Source organism: Amblyomma maculatum, chromosome 3, assembly GCF_055883805.1.
Source record: "Amblyomma maculatum isolate TAMU_Amacu chromosome 3, ASM5588380v1, whole genome shotgun sequence".
Lineage (NCBI taxonomy): Eukaryota > Metazoa > Arthropoda > Arachnida > Ixodida > Ixodidae > Amblyomma > Amblyomma maculatum.
In genome coordinates this window covers 38,818,276-38,837,887 of record NC_139346.1, presented here as the reverse complement: position 1 = coordinate 38,837,887, position 19,612 = coordinate 38,818,276, and the positions used below count along the sequence as shown (strand labels likewise).

At 46.4% G+C, this 19,612-nt stretch overlaps 3 protein-coding genes across 3 annotated transcripts in view; 1 reads left to right on the top strand and 2 right to left on the bottom strand.

The window, feature by feature from the left end:
* Positions 1-17,939, bottom strand: part of APC7 (anaphase-promoting complex subunit 7) — a 47,421-nt gene extending 29,482 nt beyond the window's left edge. Inside the window, exons 1-9 of the mRNA XM_084597458.1 lie at positions 17,487-17,939; positions 17,291-17,413; positions 17,130-17,210; positions 16,964-17,047; positions 10,206-10,321; positions 8,755-8,883; positions 5,119-5,206; positions 3,391-3,486; positions 1,514-1,602 (exon numbers count right to left, since the gene is read on the bottom strand). Coding sequence (XP_084453584.1) covers positions 1,514-1,602; positions 3,391-3,486; positions 5,119-5,206; positions 8,755-8,883; positions 10,206-10,321; positions 16,964-17,047; positions 17,130-17,210; positions 17,291-17,413; positions 17,487-17,570 — 890 coding nt within the window. The 5' untranslated portion in view covers positions 17,571-17,939. The remainder of the gene's footprint in view (positions 1-1,513; positions 1,603-3,390; positions 3,487-5,118; positions 5,207-8,754; positions 8,884-10,205; positions 10,322-16,963; positions 17,048-17,129; positions 17,211-17,290; positions 17,414-17,486) is intronic.
* Positions 14,891-16,737, bottom strand: LOC146194594 (uncharacterized). Its single transcript, XM_084597456.1, has one exon. The coding sequence runs from the start codon at positions 16,435-16,437 to the stop codon at positions 14,971-14,973; it is 1,467 nt and encodes a 488-aa protein (XP_084453582.1). The 5' UTR covers positions 16,438-16,737; the 3' UTR covers positions 14,891-14,970.
* A 312-nt stretch (positions 17,940-18,251) lies between the features above and the next one.
* On the top strand, positions 18,252-19,232 carry LOC146194592 (general transcription factor 3C polypeptide 6-like). The gene has a single exon (XM_084597459.1). It carries the CDS (start codon positions 18,444-18,446, stop codon positions 18,945-18,947), a length of 504 nt encoding a protein of 167 aa, XP_084453585.1. The 5' UTR covers positions 18,252-18,443; the 3' UTR covers positions 18,948-19,232.
* The last annotated feature ends 380 nt before the right edge of the window (positions 19,233-19,612 follow it).

Genomic DNA, 19,612 nt, shown 5'->3' with positions numbered 1-19,612 from the left:
GAAGAGGCAGAGGGCTTTGCATAGCAGTTGCTGTGCCTATCCACTGATTACAACCTTCTTTCTTATCCTAACGGTGCTATCCTGATAGCCTTCCATAAATTTGGCATGTTCTTCAACTCCCCCACCCCAACCAAAGGAAAAGGTGTCCTACTATATAAGGCTTCAGGGGATGACCAGCATTCTTGCTTTAACTAAGGCCACTTGTAACTGGCTGGACGGCAAGAATGAACTACTGTATATTGCCGCGTATAAGACGACATTTTTTTTTAAATGTCCTTCCAAAGTTGGGGGGTCGACTTATAATTGGAACCGACGTATATGCGGAGCCTTAAAGTTGGCGAGGTCAAAAGTAATTTCGACCGAGTCGCGAATAATATCACGCCCCGTGCGCTCGTAATTCCATAATAGTTGTCAGACACAGTGCAAAAGTGGATCTGCTTAAAAAAAAAACTTGAATTTAATTGAGATATGCACCAAAGGTTTGATTTAATATGATAGCAACTTGTTATCGACAAATCGTGTGCGTTCCACAAAAAACGGTCAAAGCCGGGCGGGCTGGCAATGTTTGATACAAATGAGACAGCTACAAATCCAATCAAATCTAAATCTAGATCACATGTGACCAGTCACATGAGCTGAGAAGAATTTTCGCGTGTTGTGCAACCGCGCAACATTGTACTGCTGTGTGCCTTTCATGTGCCTTTCACCATTTCTGCACGTCGCACCGCCTACGTGACGGCTAACAGCGGTGTATGTGGTCTATGTCGCTGCCCAACGGACGCCTTTCAAGATGCCGCCGCAACCTCGGCAACAGTACAGCGCGGTTTTCAAGCAGCAAGTCATCCTCTACGCCGAGCCGGAAAACAACGTCACAGCGGGGCGGAAGTTCAACGTCTCAGAAAAGTGTGTGAGAGGCTCGAGGAAACAAAGAAGCAAGCTTTTTGCATGCGCTGCTACACTCCGTTCTTTTCGCGGGCCGAAGTCCAGACAAAGCGTGCTGTTGAGGAGGCGGTTTGAGATTGGGTTCATAACTAGAAAGCTTCTTTGGATGAACAGGCGCAATGGGTCAACGATGCCTGGTGTGAACTACCAACAGACATGGTCTCTGGGGAGTTTTCCGCGTGGGGCATCTCAGAATCGCTTCTGACGACCAGCGGCAGCAGCAGTTCATAAAATGATGATCACGACTGTGTCCCCACTAGCGACGACGAGTCAAAGATGTCTCGTGAAAGAATAAATGTTTCTTTATGACTCGGCCTTCTGAAAACACTTTTTTTGGGTGAGCTAGGACCGCAGTGTGCGGCAGCGTCGACCTAACTTCGGAGTCTTTTTTTTTTTGCCCAAAGGGAGTCGCGAGTTGGGGAGTCGACCTATAATCGGCAATATATGGTAGCTACACTGCCTGCAAAGAAAGAACTAGCATTTAAATCCAAAAAAAGTGGCAGGAACACAGAGACAGTGACTCCGGTCAGTCAGCGAGTGCAAGATGAGCGAGAGTAACCAGAAGTCTCACGATTCAAGCTCCTTGACCTTCTTCTCCTTAGCCAGCAGAGCCGCATATATATCCATGCCTCGAAGCAAGTGTGCATCCAGGCTGTGCACCTGTAGAGGAAGGTCAAGGAGAAACGGTTTTTTTCAAGCCTACCATACTAAAACTGTGCGGTATAAAGAGCTCCACTGACAGAACACTACTGGCGCAACAAGACTACACCTGGCATGAGAAAGAAGTAAGAGAACTTGTTTTTTACCAGTCACTTATGATCACATTTCCATCACATCATCACTTTCGCCCATATCCAAACACAACCGGTGCAGCGGCAAGCGACGCAGACATCAAGACAACACAGATGGAGGGACATGTAAGGATTGCTCTAGATGATGCACGATGAACGCTCCCGTCATTTCCACAGTCCCTGCCATTTTGTGCTGCGCAAGCTGTAGTCGAAGCCATTCCTGCTGTCATCCCTGAACATGTTCACAGATTAGTAGCCTCTAGAAGGGCACTTCAGAGGCTTATGATGCACTAATGCAGCTCAAACAACACAACCTCACAGGAAGAAGACCAGTACGGGTGCTGACTTGCAATTACAATATGTAACAATTCGCTATGATACACTGCATTAGTGTATCATAATAAACTATCCAGACCAATTAGCCCTACATGCTACCCTTCATCATTTTACTAATTAGAAACGGTAGCCATGTGCATCTAAATTTAATGAGGCAAGAAGATCCATTACTGCATCATCTATGCATACTCTGACATCATTCCCTGCACCTCTGCCTATTCATCTGTTAGCTATTGGTAAGCCCTTAAACAGTTACTGAGAGCTACTCTATACCCTTGCTGCCCGAGTAGAAAATGACTCTCTGCTCTTTCTGGGATTGACGTTGCAACTTTCTCTGTGATGGGTGCACTTCGTGCTGTCCGACAAAGTTGCAGCTAAAACTTCTTTCACCACTTGACCAGAATTTCTGACGTCTGAACTGAGATGAACTCGGATGATTACCGTTTTGCAGTGATCGGTGGCTCAGTATAGGCTCTGAGATCCATGCCCAGAAAACTGCGTCAACGCATTCAGTCTACGGCTGGTTTACTCGTGAAATTGTCCAACGATATCACTGTTCAGTCTCTTCTATCGTCTCTGTCATTATAACATGGAACCCTAAATATACAGGCCAACTTTGCTCTGTCCTCAGTGCATCTTTTCAGCATCTCAGGTGACGATGCATGGTTACTTTCAGGTTGCGTTCCACTGCTCCAACTCATTACTACCAGCCTCTGCTGCTAGAATGACAATCCAGTGCCATATCTCCAAACATTCTGCACACGTGAGGGCTCCCGAGATAAACAAACAAACAAAATTTAGCATACAAGTTTTTTATGCTCTTAAATTCTTCTTGACATACTCATAGTCATCCACATGCATGCAAAAATTTGGCATGTGATTTGGGGAACAACTAGCACGTAAGACCTACTGTGGGGGCAGCCACCTTGAAACGATCAGGAAAAGCTCCCATATGGCTTTCAGCATATAGCAAATTTTCAACCAACCTCGAACACCTGCTTCTAGTTCTCAAACCTTTCTTCATCCAGCATTTATTTGGAGCTGTCCAAATGTTACTGTAATATAACTGCCAATTATGCGGCAGCCATCCAAACAAATACAGACACGATTATGCTCAATCCCTCTTCAAAAACAAACCAAGAAAAGTATCGCTTTGATGAACAGCCGCTGGAATGAAATTAACAGTGTTCAGGATGAGCCCTACATGGTTGTTTTACAAGGCATGTCCTACAGAAGTTGACACGTACACAAACCCCAGAGCTCATACATGTATATACAAACACAAATTATTTTCAACATGCACAAGGAGGGGCCTCCTCACCCTCTCAAAGGTGGCCATGGCATTAGCGTAGTCTCCCATGTGGTAGTAGGCTTCCCCAAGTGATGCCAGGATCTCCACGTTTTCCGCGAGCTGCGGCTGCAAAACGAAGCGGCGTGAATTAGACATTGATGGGCACACCAGCTACGAGGCAAGCAGAACAGTTTCCAAACACACATACTAATAAAGGAGTAATTACTCAAAGTAATTACTTCCTTACTACAAATCTACTCCACCTTGGGGGATTGCCATAAATATTCGAGAAAACACACATACAGTGCCACGTATGCTAAAACGAGTCTCCCTGAGACTCCGTGCACAGCACTGCCTCATTTCAACCTTGTTTTGAGAATACTCTCGTAAGACAGCAGTTTTGAACTTTGCTGTTCACCAGTGAGCCAGATGGGCTACAAAACTTTTTCAGCTAGCCTCCTGCTGCGCCATTGACAAGCATTAATAACAGCCATAATCAACCAGTAAAGTCAGTAATTATTACAGTATTAAAATGGGGGGAGGGGGAGGTATTTGCGGTTGGATAACATGTTCCAGCCCAACATTGCAAAAAGGTTGAGCAAAGAAAGACGACCCGGGCGCTGTCGCACTTTGCGAAATGTTGTGCTGAGCAATGTGCTCGACAATCACCAGCTCTGCAATATATCTCCATACTGAAAATTCATAGTCTGTGGGAAGCACTTTTTTGCCTTTTTTTACCTTCTTTGCCTTGTGCTTATCATTCTGATTTTATAATATCTACGAAAATCTACCAACTCGTTCTTCATCAGTAAACAAGAAATAACTAGTGCACAACAGTAACAACTATCTAGTACTAGCAGAGTCTTCACTCAACACACGAGTGAAAAAAGCCGCAGCCCATCAAGGAGACACAAAGATCAAATAACCAACACTACCTGATGTCTAATCGGAGAAATTTTCTGAAAACTGATAACAGCATAATTTAGAGCACTCATTTCAATCAGTTATGTGGCACAATAGATTAGCACAGCATCCTGAAATGATAAAAAATTAACATGCAAACTGCATACCATCCCTCCAGCATGCCTGCTAACCTTCTAGGTTGCACTCTGAGGTGCTTTTAAGCAAGCATCCCTACTCAAAAAACTGTCAGATGAGCTGGGACATGAAACAGGAAGTTGGAGACCGTAATGCAGTGGATTGTTGAGCTAGACTGTAAGATATGCAAGCAGTGGATTGTTGAGCTAGTTGGTCGCACGCGATGGAAAACGCAGCTAAACAGTCAACGAAGAAAGGCTAAGATCTGCAAAGGACAAAAATGCCCAGTCAACCTTCATAAAATGCAAGTTTTGAAAAAGAACAAGGATAAGTTGATGCGACAAATTTTTGAAGCCAGGGCTATCAAGATGGCTGGTACTGAACAATGTGTCAGTACGCCTTCTGTACTCTTAATGAAGAAGGAAACTGACTTCCTATGCACACTGGCTGGACAACGAAGTGAAGGAAGGAGATAGCTGCAGGGAGATGAAGTGAACAGAGAAGGTGTGCGGGTATAAATAATTGAGTTGTCAGTGCAGCGTTGTCCTTGTCTTTATGCATTCCTTCCGTGTCATCTGCTCTGCTGCATTTTTAATCATGGAGGACTGTACAGTCAAGAGAATGCAACAAAGGGAATGGAGAGGTGGACCATGCTTGAGCCCTACTCTCCGACCGGCGCTTCAATGTGGTCCACCCTCCAGTGGCTTAGCCGCAGCTTACCTTGGCCTCCAGCTGCCTGAAGTTTGTCACACTGGACGAGTACTCTCGGGAGTGCAGGTAAGAGTTTGCCTTGATCCACTGCCCCAGCCTGCATGGTACACAAAAGAGCCAGTGACAACATTCGCCTACACATTCTTACATCATGTGCTACTTCAACAGCAATATCAGCTGCCAAAATCTGACAATGTGGCAACAATGACAACTAATCCTCATGAACAAGCCCTTCATGCCCATTTCTCCAAATCTCCATGCCATTGTGGCGTTCCCTTTTTAGGCCATGTATTCCCATTGTTTAATGATAATGAGCTGCACAGCATTACGGCAAGCAAAATTTCATGCTAGCTTGATGATAACAGATCCAAATCCAACCAGTCGAAGCGGCTTGCATCTGCCGATTGGAGAAGCACAGCTGGATTGGCAGCATAAGTGGAAGGTAGCAATGTCTAGGGACTGCTAAGAAGTTGAGACAGAACAGATAACAGCAGCACGATGATCAGCTTGCACGCCACAGAATAATGCCACAATCTGCAAAGTGTGAGCTGAGCATAATAGTACACCCTCAGCACAGCCAACGCAGCATCAAACCAGACAAACAAATATTACTGCCTCTCTCGTAATCGAGTGTAGATGTCAGCATAAAATGGTGACAAGCTGCGTGGCCACCTTGACACCTTCATGAGTGGCTGAATAATTATGGCATTGTCGGTAGAGGCGTACAGTCTTCTGCTGCTGTGGCGTATAAGTCGCAAAGTGATCACTTTCCGCAACAGGCTTCCTGCCCCTCCTTTCATCAGACCCTATTGCTCACATATAGGGAAAATTCATAAGCATGTCAAATTTCAGGGCTGGACAACCTGAATTTTGAGCTAGGTAACACTGAGTTGGCCATAGTTGAATTAGGTTGAACACTAATTTTGGTCAAGTTCGGACTGAAGGCCAAATTTTGGGGTTGCAGAGAGAAACTTTCTGGGGCAGCTGCTGATCCTGTACAAGGGCTTAAACAGCAATGAACTCCTCTCGTCAAATCTCATTTGGTGATAAGATAATCCTGTTTTGGGGCCCTCATTACTGCAAATCTCTACCAGGATGTCTCAACAGTACCTCAAGGTCGCCGACAATGGGAGCTAAAACAATTTCATTCTTAAATAAGCTCGAACACGACAGTGACAGTAACAAAAAATACTGGCATGATGTTCATACTGTGCCTGATTGACACTATGGACATAAGACATGCGCAATAACACAGACAAACAACGCACATACTTTCGATTGATTTTTGTTGCTCATTTCATGGCCCTTCATATAAAGAAATAGAATGACAGCGAAGTGTGATACATAAAAAGTCAACATGAATCTACAAATGAAACAACCCATTACCCTTCTGCTTTCTGCCAGCAACTGATACTGTGCTGATAACATTTTCTGTTCCAGCAGCCTGATCTTTAATGCTTTGGTTTCTTTAGGTTAATCTTTTCATGCCACCAAGGCAAAGTTGGCATTCTTTTAAAATGGGGCTGATGAGAACCAAGACTATCAGGTCTATCAGGGTGCATGGTCTGGTCACACACAGTAAAGCCCCTTTGTAGTGATGTCACTTGGACAGGCAAAAACCTTTACTATATATTAATTGTTGGTGATGGAATGGTCATGAAGATGCTGTCTGGTATATAAATGGCTACTTACTGAGCATGTCTTGATGCTTTATGAAAAACAAAAAACATTAAAATACCTTCCACCTCTCTTTGTGGCATTCTTTTCTTTCAGTTGTAGACAGTTTATACTTTTTCCTTCCCTACGCGCTGCCCGCTTTCACTCACGGCTCAGGCCTACGCAAAGTTGGCTCCTTCGGAGTGCTGCTAAGCCTGTTTGTAAAGCCATATAGCAAAAGCACTCTATGTCATTGTTTTCTTTTCCGTTTCTTTTTTTTTTTTTTTCAAAAAAAAAATAAATTTGCCTAGCAATCCTTGGTAGCGTGTGTGCGGTGATGTCATTTTGTGGGAAGTCGTCACTGCAACCAGACGCCCTTTACTTACAACCGATTTGTACCGAAAATGTCTTTACTATAAAGGGGGAAAAATGCACAGTTGTCTAAGGAAGATGAACTGGGACTTCAGCTTCACTTTACAGTATCCGAATTTACTGCAGCGGGGTTCTACTGTACAGTATTTACGCATCTTCCGGCTTGCCCTATATACTTGTTACAATGATGTTAAGCCACATCTTAATTGCACTTGACAGATTCCCCAATATTCTGCACTCAGGCAGCTGCTCGCTTTTGATAGTTTCGCGAAGCAAATATATCCCTTTCAATCGCTGCTACTGTAGATACTGCTGCTAGCTATTTCAACAGCATAATGCTCCTGCTAAGCCCCTTGTAAGGTTATTGGCCTACACCCATCAATTGATTCTCTACCTCTTTATCTACCTGGATAAAGCCCCACCTTTATGTATTCTATTTCAGAGGTAAGATTACTCTAAGCACATACTGGTGGGCAACTTGATTCAACATTCTTGCAAAAAGGCCCTGAAAAATACACGGCAGACAGAGGAGAGGACATGGAACACACACGTAGGTGCCTTCGTGTGTGTGTTCCATGTCCTCATCTCTGTCTGCCATGTATTTTTTGGCACCTTTATGCAAGAAGATTACTCTAAAAGATGCATAAGGCAAAATAGAAGTGACATAATAAGCACTAGACTGGAGGAACATGCCAATTGTATGAACAGCTCATGCATCCCCACAATATGACTACCCATTTGCCCCAATGTGAAAAAGTGCAAGCCTAACCTGGACGATGCCACTGTCCTACAATATGCAAAAACAAACTGAAATATCAAGACAGCCTCCCCGACTGTGTAAGGGCTTTTTCATAGCATAATCAAGTGTTTATGAAATCATTCAAGGGGGAAGGTTGGTGGGTTGTTTTGGTTGTAGAGTTATCTGGATTTTTCACATATCACACTTCGCTGTCATTCTGTTTCTGTACAAAAAGTGCCATAGCCCAGGTATGCCATGATTGGCTGAAAGTATGTGATTTGTGTTACATTGCAAGGAGGACTCAAGAAAGCAATGAAGCAATCGACTGCTCTCTATAGCTGTTCGTCTTTATCACTCTTTGTCCTGACTCATCAGTCAGGTGCAGTACCTCCGTCATGAACCACTGCCTCGCCACTCATTTCCTGGCCAACTGGCATGCACATATTTGTGCAGGGTGGGCATGGACCTCGCTGCACCAGTTACATAAATAACTATCCAAATAAAGCCACAACGCAAACAGAATTTAACTAGCACGGAGAAACTGCCCATAAACTACTATTTAATGCAGTGTTGCAGCGCTTATCCTAGCCAAAACATGACTACATTTCTACACAGCTCTAAGTTTACTGTCCTTCTTGTTAGTAAACAAATTGCTAGCAGAGTGATGCACCTGCAAGATAAGAACTGCACACCTTATGCTGGATGCAACAAAACCGACCCTTCCCACCTGCAGCTCCAGCACACCACACAGTTTTTCATCTTGTCACGGACTTTGGGTCACAAAACTTTTTATCAACAATGAGGGCTGTGCGCCAAATAGTATGGGTGGGACATATGGCTAAGAGAGCCAATGCAGCCTCGACCGCGCTGCAACCCACCATTCCATGTGGGGTGGCAAGGAGCTGCCACTGGAGCCACCCGGGTGCAGCACCAGTGCAGCCACTTCCACCGGCTTGACGCCCAGTTCCAGGAGACCCTTGGCTGCCTCTAGGGCCAGAGGACACTCCCTGCACAAGACACGTTGCAGTGCTGCTAACACACGCGCATCTGAACCCCACAGAAAGGCTGACAAAAAAAACGAAAGCGCAAAGAAATAAAATAGCAGGATGGTGTGTACACACTACACATTTCTCAAATGTTAGCTGGAACACTGTTCTGGATTAATTTTCCCATGCTTCCTTTGCCCGTTTCTCTCCTTCTCTCTTGAACTACGATCAATGAAAAAAGTTAGTATGACTCTTCAAAAAATAAAAACACAAATTCATTATCAGGAGAGATCTGGTTATTCCCTCCTTCTTAGATGTGAAAGGTCATGACTGAAGCTGCACAGACTGGCCTGAAATGTGCACTGTGCTACAGTTCATTGCCTTTGGCAGCTAGCATCTGCCACCATTTCAATATTTAATAAAAAACATCATCCAGCAAACTGAAAAATTTGTTTTAAGAAAGATACACAACAAGTGAGGTACTGAAATCTGCCTCTTCTGCAATATAAATGCAAGGCACTCATCTGCTCAGTCTGGCCCTTATATGTAACCATATGATGAATTATTAAACTCTCGTAATTTATATAAATTACCTTCTTTTAGCATTTTTACTTTGTAGCGGCGACTATCTCAGATTTAAAGCAACTGTTTTGGTTTATGGAGGGTTGATGTTCCAAAGCGACATCTGCTGTCAGGAACGGTATAGTGTTGCATCTCTCTCCGACTGAAATGCAACCGGTGCAAATGGGATTCAGCCTGCGTCCTCAGGATCACTGGTTTAGCCCCCTAACCCCTGAGCCACTAAAGCGGGGCCTAAACAAAATGGGACAGTATCAACCACCACCCAGGGAGTAACTAAGCTAGAAGTTCAGTTCACTTTATGGGGTTTAACGTCCCAAAGGAACTCAGGCTATGAGTGACGCTTAAGCTAGAAGTGACCCCAGTTCTTGTATTCTACAATCAATACAGTGCAGAAAAGCTTGTCTACTACTAGTGCTCTTTCTGCAGGGCTCTCTTTATTGGCATTGTGCATTACTAACAAAGATTGTACCAGTTCAACAGTGGACTAAGAGAATCTGGTTTACCGAGCCTAGAACTCGCAAAATGCTGGGTAACAACAGAGGTCGCTAAGGTCAACCTGAAGTGTTCAATCTAGCTCCCCTATAGGGGTGATGGGATAGAAGGGCAGATGAATGGATTTCATTGCTGACAATGAATCGCAATAAAGAATGGAAGTCAACGATGAAGTAACGGTACCGAAAACCCGTACCACTTTGCATTAACAATGTACCAGCGATGCAGTCATCAGCACACAGAAGGAATGGAGCTGTGGAGTGACTCACTTGAGGACTTCCCGGTAGCAAGTGATGGCCGAACGCTCGTTGCCGCTCTGTTGGTACAGCTGGCCCAGAGCCATGTTCACACGACTGCTGCGCTGCTTGCCTGGAATGCTCTCCAGCTGAATGAGTATGCGGTGCAGGGGGCAAAGATTGGAGGAGCCGTCTTCACCAGATACTATTATGCAGGGTCTTGCATTTTTGAAGGCCGAAATTTAAGTGCTTTCTGTGCGAGATCTACTGTCCCATTCAAGCAAAAATACAGTTCATAGAGTAGCATAGTACAACCCATGTTATTTGATTAGTGACCTAAGATCAGTATTTGCCTTGATTTTCTGGAATCGAAAAAAATGCTTGAGGCAGTGTGCACAGTTTTCACAGAAGCAAGCGAACTCCTGAGTTGCTGGCTTGATGGTGGTGCATTACTGATGTCACATTTTCACGATTATTTTTAGTCAGAGACGTTATTACTCTTATTTGTAGCATTAATTTCAACAAGCAGACGAACTGCATCTTTGAAGCAAGCTAGTTACCTGCCCAGCCACCAAGCTCGGGTATTGGTTGCCTTGCTGTCTGCCAAATGGAGCAGTCTGTCAGATTCGCTGCTCAGCTTGCCTCTGAAAAAAACTGTGCACGCCGCCCAGAGCAGTTTTTCCTCAATTCGAGAAAATCTAGGCAAGTATAGATGTTAAATCACTGATAAAGTAGCATAGAACATAATATGCTACTCTGTGAACTATATTTCCACTACAATAGGACAGCAGATTTAGCATAGGCAATCTTTGAAATCCGCCAAGCAAATGCAAGACACTGTAGATCCCACATGAGCAAAGTGAGCACTAAAGATAGAAAACAACTCCCAGGCTTTTCACCCAGCTCAAAGCAGAAGCCACAAAAGCGACATGTTCACCACGGTATCACTTTCACTAGATCAACACCCACTTCTAGGGGCACATGTGCTAGGTTTAGTTTAATCCCACGATGCATAGACCTCGCACTCTGAGCACTAAAGTAATGCTCCCAGTGGCCAGCGACCCAACCTGGGGCTCTTTGGTTGCGATGCAGTGCTGCTGTTCACATCACAGAAGCTCTTCTGTGCAGCTGTCAATGCAAAATTGCCACCTCTTAGTGTAAAAGCACTACTTCACACAGTCAAACCCAACCCCGAACCTTATGACGCCTCTGTTGAGCTCAAGGGACAAAAAAAGCACTAAAATGGACCGGATTCATACTCAGGAACACCTCGTGGGAAGGAGGTACGGAGCCTCATAGCTATTGCCACAGCCAATAACCCAGCACTGCCACTCTGTCGCGTCACACTTTGCCATTTTCGCAACTTCAGACTGTGCACGATGGATGCAAACACAGTGCTATTGTACTGTCCTCTTAAGGTGTATTTCAGGTGAGAGATGGTTTGACTGATGGACTTCGGTACCCAAAAATTGACTTCATGCAAAATCAAGAACAGAAATTCAATAAATGAGTTCAAAATCGACTTGAGCCACCTCCAGTATAGACTTGGCCCACTTCAAAATAAGGTTGGAAGGTCCTTAAATGAGGATGGACAGTTGCAAGTTGGATGCTTTAACTCAATACTATGTTGGTTGCTAGAGTCAAACGCCTTTTAACTCCCGGGCTGCCCTCAGCATCAACGTATTTCAATCATTGGTGATTTATTAATGACTGCCTAACTCTCACTGAGGTCCCAATCGGCAATAATGTACTTGAGAAGCAATCATCAAAGCGGGTGTGCACGTGCTTTTACTTTTTCAGCCAATGATGCAAAATAAATTGCAGAGCTTATTTTCAAATTCAAAAGCCAAGCAAAGCAAAGCTGCAATGGCAAATCTACGGATTTTTCTTTTGGAGAAACTATCAAAATTAAATTGGCAAAATAACTAGCATACTGTACTGCTACAAAATTTCAATAGTGTTACACTTCCTGTGCACAAAAAACTTTGGCACTTCTCTGCTTCAGGTTCAAGTGAATTTGGCTCACATCTGTTAAAAAGGAAAAGTCCTCAATAAAGCATGATTGCAAAATACCTGCACTTTGCTGCTATTGACAAAGAGCTACAGTAATGGCTAGCTCAGTATTACTAATCCGTGGCAAAATGGTTGACATCGTAATCACCACAACGGAACCAAACAGAAGGTGAATGCACCCAAACCCACGGTGAAAGATGGACCGAGAGAAATGAGCAGCAAAAAGCTGGACTCGGGATGTCAGCACAAGGTTGTTTTTTTTTATAAATGTCTGCCAAACACCTTGAGCCCAATTATGTGGCTGGACTATGCAGCTAGACTCTACGACCAGGTATCCCAGCCACACTTTAGACATGGGGGCATTAGAACCCCAGCTCTGGTCGCAATTTCTGGTATATCAGCCAGAGACTGTCAGCAACTCCGTTCTTAGGCGTCCAGGCATGTATAAGTGGCCTAAAATCTTCTGTATCATTTGATGACTTTCTTCCATTATCACTATACACCGCCATTAGCTCGCATGAATCTTCTTTGAATGGCAGCCCTTCAAATAAAGAACGCAACTAAGTGGGAGTACTTCCAATTCCCTAAAGCATGCTCCTGCTTTTGGTTCGATGCTCTAGCAGTTCAGTCGTGCCTCGTTAATATGGACACTTTAGTTTTCGACCAAAACTGTCCATAAAGAGAGTCATCCATAATAATGAGTCATGAATAAAAACAAAAAGGATTTTGTTGATAAAAAAGAGTTGTAATTAATGACTGCTTTTGTACATAACAGTGTGCACTGGACTCAAAATTTCACACAACACCGGCAATTTTGAGTGCATTATCCTTGTAATAATTGTCTTCGAAAAATTGTAGAGCAGTATGAAGCCACTCGCGTACCATGACACCTGTGATGGTGGGCTTTGTGTTTGTCGAAGTTTCGAGCACGAACTCCTCCCTGGCCGATTAATCAGCATCCGATTCTCTACTCACCGCCACTTCCAAAATGGACTCGTCACTGAGCAAAGTAGCCACTAAGTAGCTGCTTGAGATTCTCCTGAGGCGAAGAAACAGCTGAGCTGTCGATACTAGTTCCTCACGGCTTGGATTGAATGAGATGGCTTTTGCCGCTTGTATTCACAGATTTCTTCGCGCCTACGTTCAGCTCTGTTCTTTTGCGTTTAACTCCCGCCATGCCAAAAGCCAGACTCAAGTTGAGGGTTACAGGCTCCTGATGCTTTGCACTTTTTACCTTGTTAACCTTTCTGCCTTTCCGTTCTTTTGATTCTTTTTTTGCCTTGTACTGCTTCCATAAGGAAGCAAGGGAGTCAAGTTGGCAAGCTGCTATGCTGAGGGCTATCGAACATCTCATCTTCTTGGTGCCGTTTCTATGTATTCCTATAAAACAAACACTGCAAGCTGAAGTACAGTTTAGAACGACGGCTAGCCGACTACGAAGAGTTCAGACCTTGTCAAAGCCACATCGTTGACTCAAAGCGAAGCCGACATGCGGACCGCCTGGTGCGCAGAATATGGCAGTGCGGCAGTGCAACAGGGACGAAAACCAGGAGCATGAGAGGGAGGTGCGCCCAGGACGGGACGCCTAGTCTTGGTTGCGTGTTCGTACGTTGCCTTTCTTTTGTCGCTCTACTTTGTGAGTGTGTCTTAACTCTCACCGAAAAGCGTTAACGGCTTCATGGAACTCACATTGTGCTTTAGGAAAGAAAACTTCAGTTCCCACCGCCACTGTAGGCACTTGTCTTTCTTCCTGCAATTTTTCTTTCTTACGCTTCTACCGACCTCTCTGTACACGTTTAGCAGAATTTATTGCAACCACATGTTGGTGTTTTCCCCGACTTCGGCGGCACTTCCGCTGCACCCAGAAATCTCTTGGTCCCCCCTTTCGGGGTCTTTCTTACGCTGACCTAGGTTTGCTGTGTACGTTCCTCTCCGCTCTTGCACTCCCTTCCCCCCCACTAAAACGGCGACATGCCCGCTTTGGTTCTTTCTAACCCCACAGGACTCGTTCAGGCATCCCGCCGTATCGGCTGTCGCGTAGGTTCGCGGGCGGCGCCCTCTGCTTTTTTTCAAGCACTGTCCATATTAACGAGACAAAAATACATGGGCCCAAGTGGGCCGTGTGCATTCTTCCCCTGTCCATTGTCCAGACAGCGAGTTTCCATACTAACGAGGCATAAATACATTGAAAAGGTTTCGTCCCCAGAAAAACTGTCCATAATTCGGGTCGTCCATATTAACGGGGCACGACTGTATTCTGAGACTCTATATAGAAAACAGTTTCTATATTCCACTAAAAGTAGACAGACATACATTCATTTTGATGCCTCTAGTGTGAATACTTTTTAATTTATGGTACCGATAATATGAACTTTATGAATGTCCCTGGTGCCCCCCCCCCTGACCAATCAGCACTTGACTATGTCATATGTCCCTGTGATGTCAGCAACCCCAGGCAATTAGGAAATTTCCTGACCCCACCATAAAGCATCTGGTTTCTCTGCTTAAGTGGGTTCAAATCTCATCTCGTTAAAATGCGAAAGTTTACTAATGCCCAACACGAACATTGCCGAAGTGAGTTTATGCGATAAGGGACATGTGAACCGAGTGAAGCAGTGGCGATGAGGGTTAGTGCGCAATGAAATCCACAGCAGCCCAGCTAAACTAAACCTTTACACCAGACTTGAAAATAGTACAAACGTTGGTTGCAAAACGACCCTCTTAGCATTTATTCCTAGCACTGAAGCATACAACACATCTGTCTCCAAGGCACTCGTCAAATGGTTTATATCACATAAATGGGTGCCGGTCTCAAAGTAACAGTCTTGTAAGGCACTGCCCCTCCGGCATCTTCCAGCTGTGTCACTGAAGGAGATCCATTTTTGTAGCCGCTACTCTCTGAACAGCTGCTTTCAGTTTTTTCCGACACAACTTCCTCTGCCATTTCCTCATTGGTTGCAGTGACTGCAACCCCTTCAGCAGTGGCCTCTTGCCCTGGCACCATAACAACTTCAACAGGCATGCCGTCTGGTGGAGGCTCTAAGAACTCTACGATAACTGCCTGGGGCTCTCCGGTGGCAAGGTTATGCAATATCTTCTTGCGTCGTTCTATGCGCAACTGCCTCTTTCGCAGCCTGGTCTTGGTGCTGTGGCATTTCTCAGACATGCCACCCCGAGAGTTGCTCACACCAGAGCACTCGATGCTGTGCAGGCGCGACTTCCGCATTTCAACGAACGGCAGGTCGGTGGCGATGGGGAACTGCTCCATATCGCCAATTCCGGGGCATCGCTTTACCTGGTCGAGCCTTTCCAGTAGCGTGCATGGGTAGTCTGTGCCGCCGGTGCCTTCAAAGCTGTACAGCCTCCGGCCGTCTAGGTAGACGCAACACTCGGCGTGGTCTTCGTACTCGCGCACCAGCACCAGCTTCTCTGTCTCCAGCAGGCCGGGTTGGTCGTCGCGCAATCGGCACGTACTGTACGCGATCACCAACGGCTTCTCGCTGACCACGTGCCGCGCCCATTGCCGCGACGGTAGCGGTAGGTCTGTGTACGGGAACGCCGGAGTCACCTCGCACTCGACGATCTGCTCGACACAGCAGTCCGGCACCGCCTCCACTGAAGGTTCAGGAGCCGTCTCTCGGATCCCCTCTTCCGCGGTATCAGCGGTGGTCTCGACACCCGCCTCTCCTGACAGTGCGGCAGTCGTGCCGTTTGTGTCGTCGTCTTTCGCGGCAGGAGCGGCATCGGCTGTCTTCGTTCGCTTGGGCTTGGGCGGCGGGAGGGGCGCCCGCTGGGGCAGCTTTCGGCGACGCGGCACACGGCGAGTGTAGTACTTGGGCGACTCAGGGAACACAGTGGGCACGGCGTCGGGCGTGAGTAATGGATTGCCGCGCGGGATGCGCACCACGTCACCCTTAATGAAGTGCTCGAAGTAGCGCATCACAAACTGCGGATCGAAGTGACGCTCGCAGAGCGCCGACGTAGGAGTCAATTTCTTGCCGTCGCTTCGAGGCGGCACGTACCTCTGCCAGCGGCGAAACATCTCCTCGTTCTTGGGCACGCGGAACAGTGAGTAGTGGCGACCGTCGGGGTCTCGACGGCGGCTATTCTTGCCAGATTTACAACCTGGCGCAAAGCAGTGTGTCTGCCGGCCTCGCTTCAACTGCTTTGGTTCGGTAGCAGCGGCGGTGCCGACCGATTCCGGCGGTTCTTCCGCGGGTGGCGCCGCTTCCTCGGCTGAATTCAGCTCCATTGGCGGACTCTTTGCAGCCGACCACGGAAATCAGAGGAACCAGCGTACAGTCAGCGAGTGCCTCGGGAGACCCCCACGCCGAGCTCCCAAGGACAGCCGACGTTCTCCTATTAATGCATACACTCAGTGGGGTCCTATGATAGTTCAATCGTACGCTTACGACGTTGACAACTCCCCGACTATGAAACAAACCGCCAACACACCACAAAACAAAACAAGGGAGCCTGATGAACGCATGCACTGACCGCAGAACGTCAGCCAGCGAAGCAACTGTGGCGCTACATTCGCTGATGCGCATGGCCCTGGCGCTATCGGTATTCAATGGCACTGTCTCTCTCTCTCTCTCTTCCCCCCCCCCCCTTTCTTTTGAGAGAAAAAATTACTATGGGTAAAAGAAAAAAAATATGCATGGCCTTCTTCTGAAGCACGCTTCCTAAATCTATTTGTGAAGCCAAGGTAAACGCACGTCGCAACAGAAAAGCGCGCGATTCAAATAATGATCAAGAGCCACTCTATTTGCACTTACCGCGGAGATCGCTTCCGTAGGCTGCTTCATGTTGACGTGACAAATGTGTATTTGGTATTTGATGTCATTCTCCGACGTAACATCCTGCACGCGGCAAGCAGCGTCGAGGAAATAATGTCAAGAATGGCAACCCCATGCTGCGGAGAACTGCGCACGTAATACTCACACCAGTGATTATAGATGCGGGAGCTTTACCCTTGGCCTTTGCGGCAGACTTCTTCAGTTGAATCGCTTTCTGGTACAGCGTCTAGAGAAGAGGAGGGAAAAGTACAAAAGGGTAACTCAGCCTTCGTTTAGGTGTACAACTCTCACTTCGCAGCAACATACCTCAGCTCTCTTGAAGTCACCCAGTTGCATGTAGGAGTCGCCGCAATACACGTAGCTTTGAAATTTGGCTGACACCGTCATGAAATCAGGGCAGTGAGTGCTGATGGGCTGAGCCAAGCTGAACTGCAATTCCGAGAGTCGAGTCGGTTTGGAAGGCGACATAGGCTAGACGGCATTCTAGAAAGCACACACTTACCAAGGCTGTGACGTTGGAGTACAACTTGTTGTCGTACAGGAGTTTAAGCTGGTCGATAAAGGTAGCTGCTGTGCCGGTGGACATGTCGATCTTCGAAACCGTGCCGGCGAAACTACCCTTTCATACCACAACGCCTATTGACGCGTAAACGTTTCAAGCTGTATGAGGCGAAGCTCCACACGTCTTAAAGCTGCACTGAAAAGGAGCAAAATCAGCCCTTGGTTGCAAGACACTCAGGCGATTCAGTCATTCAGTTCTCTGCGCGGAGAGAACGGAAGAACCGGAAGAAATATGAACTAAAACAGTGAACCACTGCTTTTAATAACGTGTGGATAGATATTCCAAGCATTTCGTTTAAATAGGGTAGAGGCCAAATAGTTGCGTTAGCCAGAGCACGCGATTCATATTCTTTTATTATACTGATCTAACTCAGCCGTTTGGCTTAAAGATACCATCCAGAAACTATTTTGTTCGAAATGTAACAATGACTGCTAACACACAACCAATGCTCATAATAACGAAAGGAGGTAAAACTTTCTTTTATTCATGCCACATTACTGGCCTGACATTAGCGCCATAACACAAATACACAATTTTGCCACTTTTCAAAAGCATATGCAGTGAAACTGTAAAAAAAAGATGGTTAGTAGAGTTAAGATAGTTATTAAATGTATGTTGCGTGTAGTTGCGTTAAGGTAGATTCATAGAACTAAAGGGTAGATTCCGGATTCCGCTCACTATCCAGGTAGAGTGTACTCTAATCCAAGACAAGCAATTTAGCAAGCACAAAATGGCTGCGCGCAGTGCACAACAGCCACCATAACATTGCGCGGTACATGGCGTGGTGCGCGACGTGCTTTTGTTACAGTGCAGACAGTGATATAATCGAATGTTCCTACATGCAGTAGTTTACTCACATCTGTCTCCCGGTTTCTGCCGCACAGGGTGTGCCGTGAGATGGCTGAGAAAGAGGACGACGAGGTGTACGTTGTTGTGGAGCTCACCGGGGTTATCGACAGCCAAGTGATGGAGCTGGCCGGCAAAGAGTGCACGATCCTCGGCATAGACACACCGCAACCCGTGCTCAAGTTGGGCTCATATTTGTTCACGGGCGAGTACAAGGATACCATCGGCACATGCGTGCTTTTCGAAGAATGCGAGGCAGAAACGAACGACGAAGCGGGCAGAACCATCTGCGTCGCCCGTGCGCGTGGGCCGAAGAACAAACAGCTTAAGTACTTAGGCAAAACGGAAAAACGGCTCGACATGAAGACATCTTTCCTGCGAGAGAAGGCAGCTGTTAGAGCTGCCGAGTTGCTGCAGTCAGCTGATGCTTCCGCGCAAGAGTCATCGGCGTCTTTTCTGCAAGAAAAGGCGGTTGCTGAAGCCGCCGAGTCCCTGCAGCCGACTGATGCCCCCACGCCAGACTCGTTGATGGAGATGGCCGTGGACGATGGTTAGGTGGAGCCGGTCGCTTCCAATAAGCTTGTCTGGCTACTGACTCCATTTGACGTGGCAAAGCTTAAAACCGATTTTTCTAGTGATGACCCGGTCTGCGGCACGCCCGGTTGCTGCTTGGCCTGTGACTTGTTACGGGTCTTCCTGCGGGCGAGACGTGAGAGACGGTGCGGCGCAGCGTGAGCGCCTCCTTTGATTTCTCCGCCGGACCGCGTCTAACTCACAAGCTTCGGTTCAAAATGTGCTGTAATTGACGCACCTGTATTAAATACAGCAGAAAACAACTTACTGAGCTCATTCGTTCGCCGCATTTGGAAACGCCGCACAATGTGCACAGTGTCGTGCACGTTTTCCACCGGACTTCACCGACAGCGAATAAAAAATTCCGAGAGCAGTGCAGAATCTGCAATCGAGAAATGCGAATGCCTTAGCTAAACGCATCCCAGTTCACTGGCGTTCTATAATTGGTTTACAGGAGAGGAAAGGCGCAGTATCTGTTACGCGAAATCCCGCTAATATCATTCTCACAATAGACAAGAAGGATTACAGTATGCGTTCTAAGATCCCGGGTGTGGCGCAATTTGTTAAAGCGCTCTGCTCCTGGGATCCGAGGGATGGAGGTTTGATTCCCGGTAGAAACAGGATTCTTATTTTTCTTATGACATCAT

Bases quoted from the DNA above. Each gene is read 5' to 3' on its own strand.
- LOC146194594 (XM_084597456.1), bottom strand. From the start codon at position 16,437: ATGGAGCTGAATTCAGCCGAGGAAGCGGCGCCACCCGCGGAAGAACCG.
- LOC146194592 (XM_084597459.1), top strand. From the start codon at position 18,444: ATGGCTGAGAAAGAGGACGACGAGGTGTACGTTGTTGTGGAGCTCACC.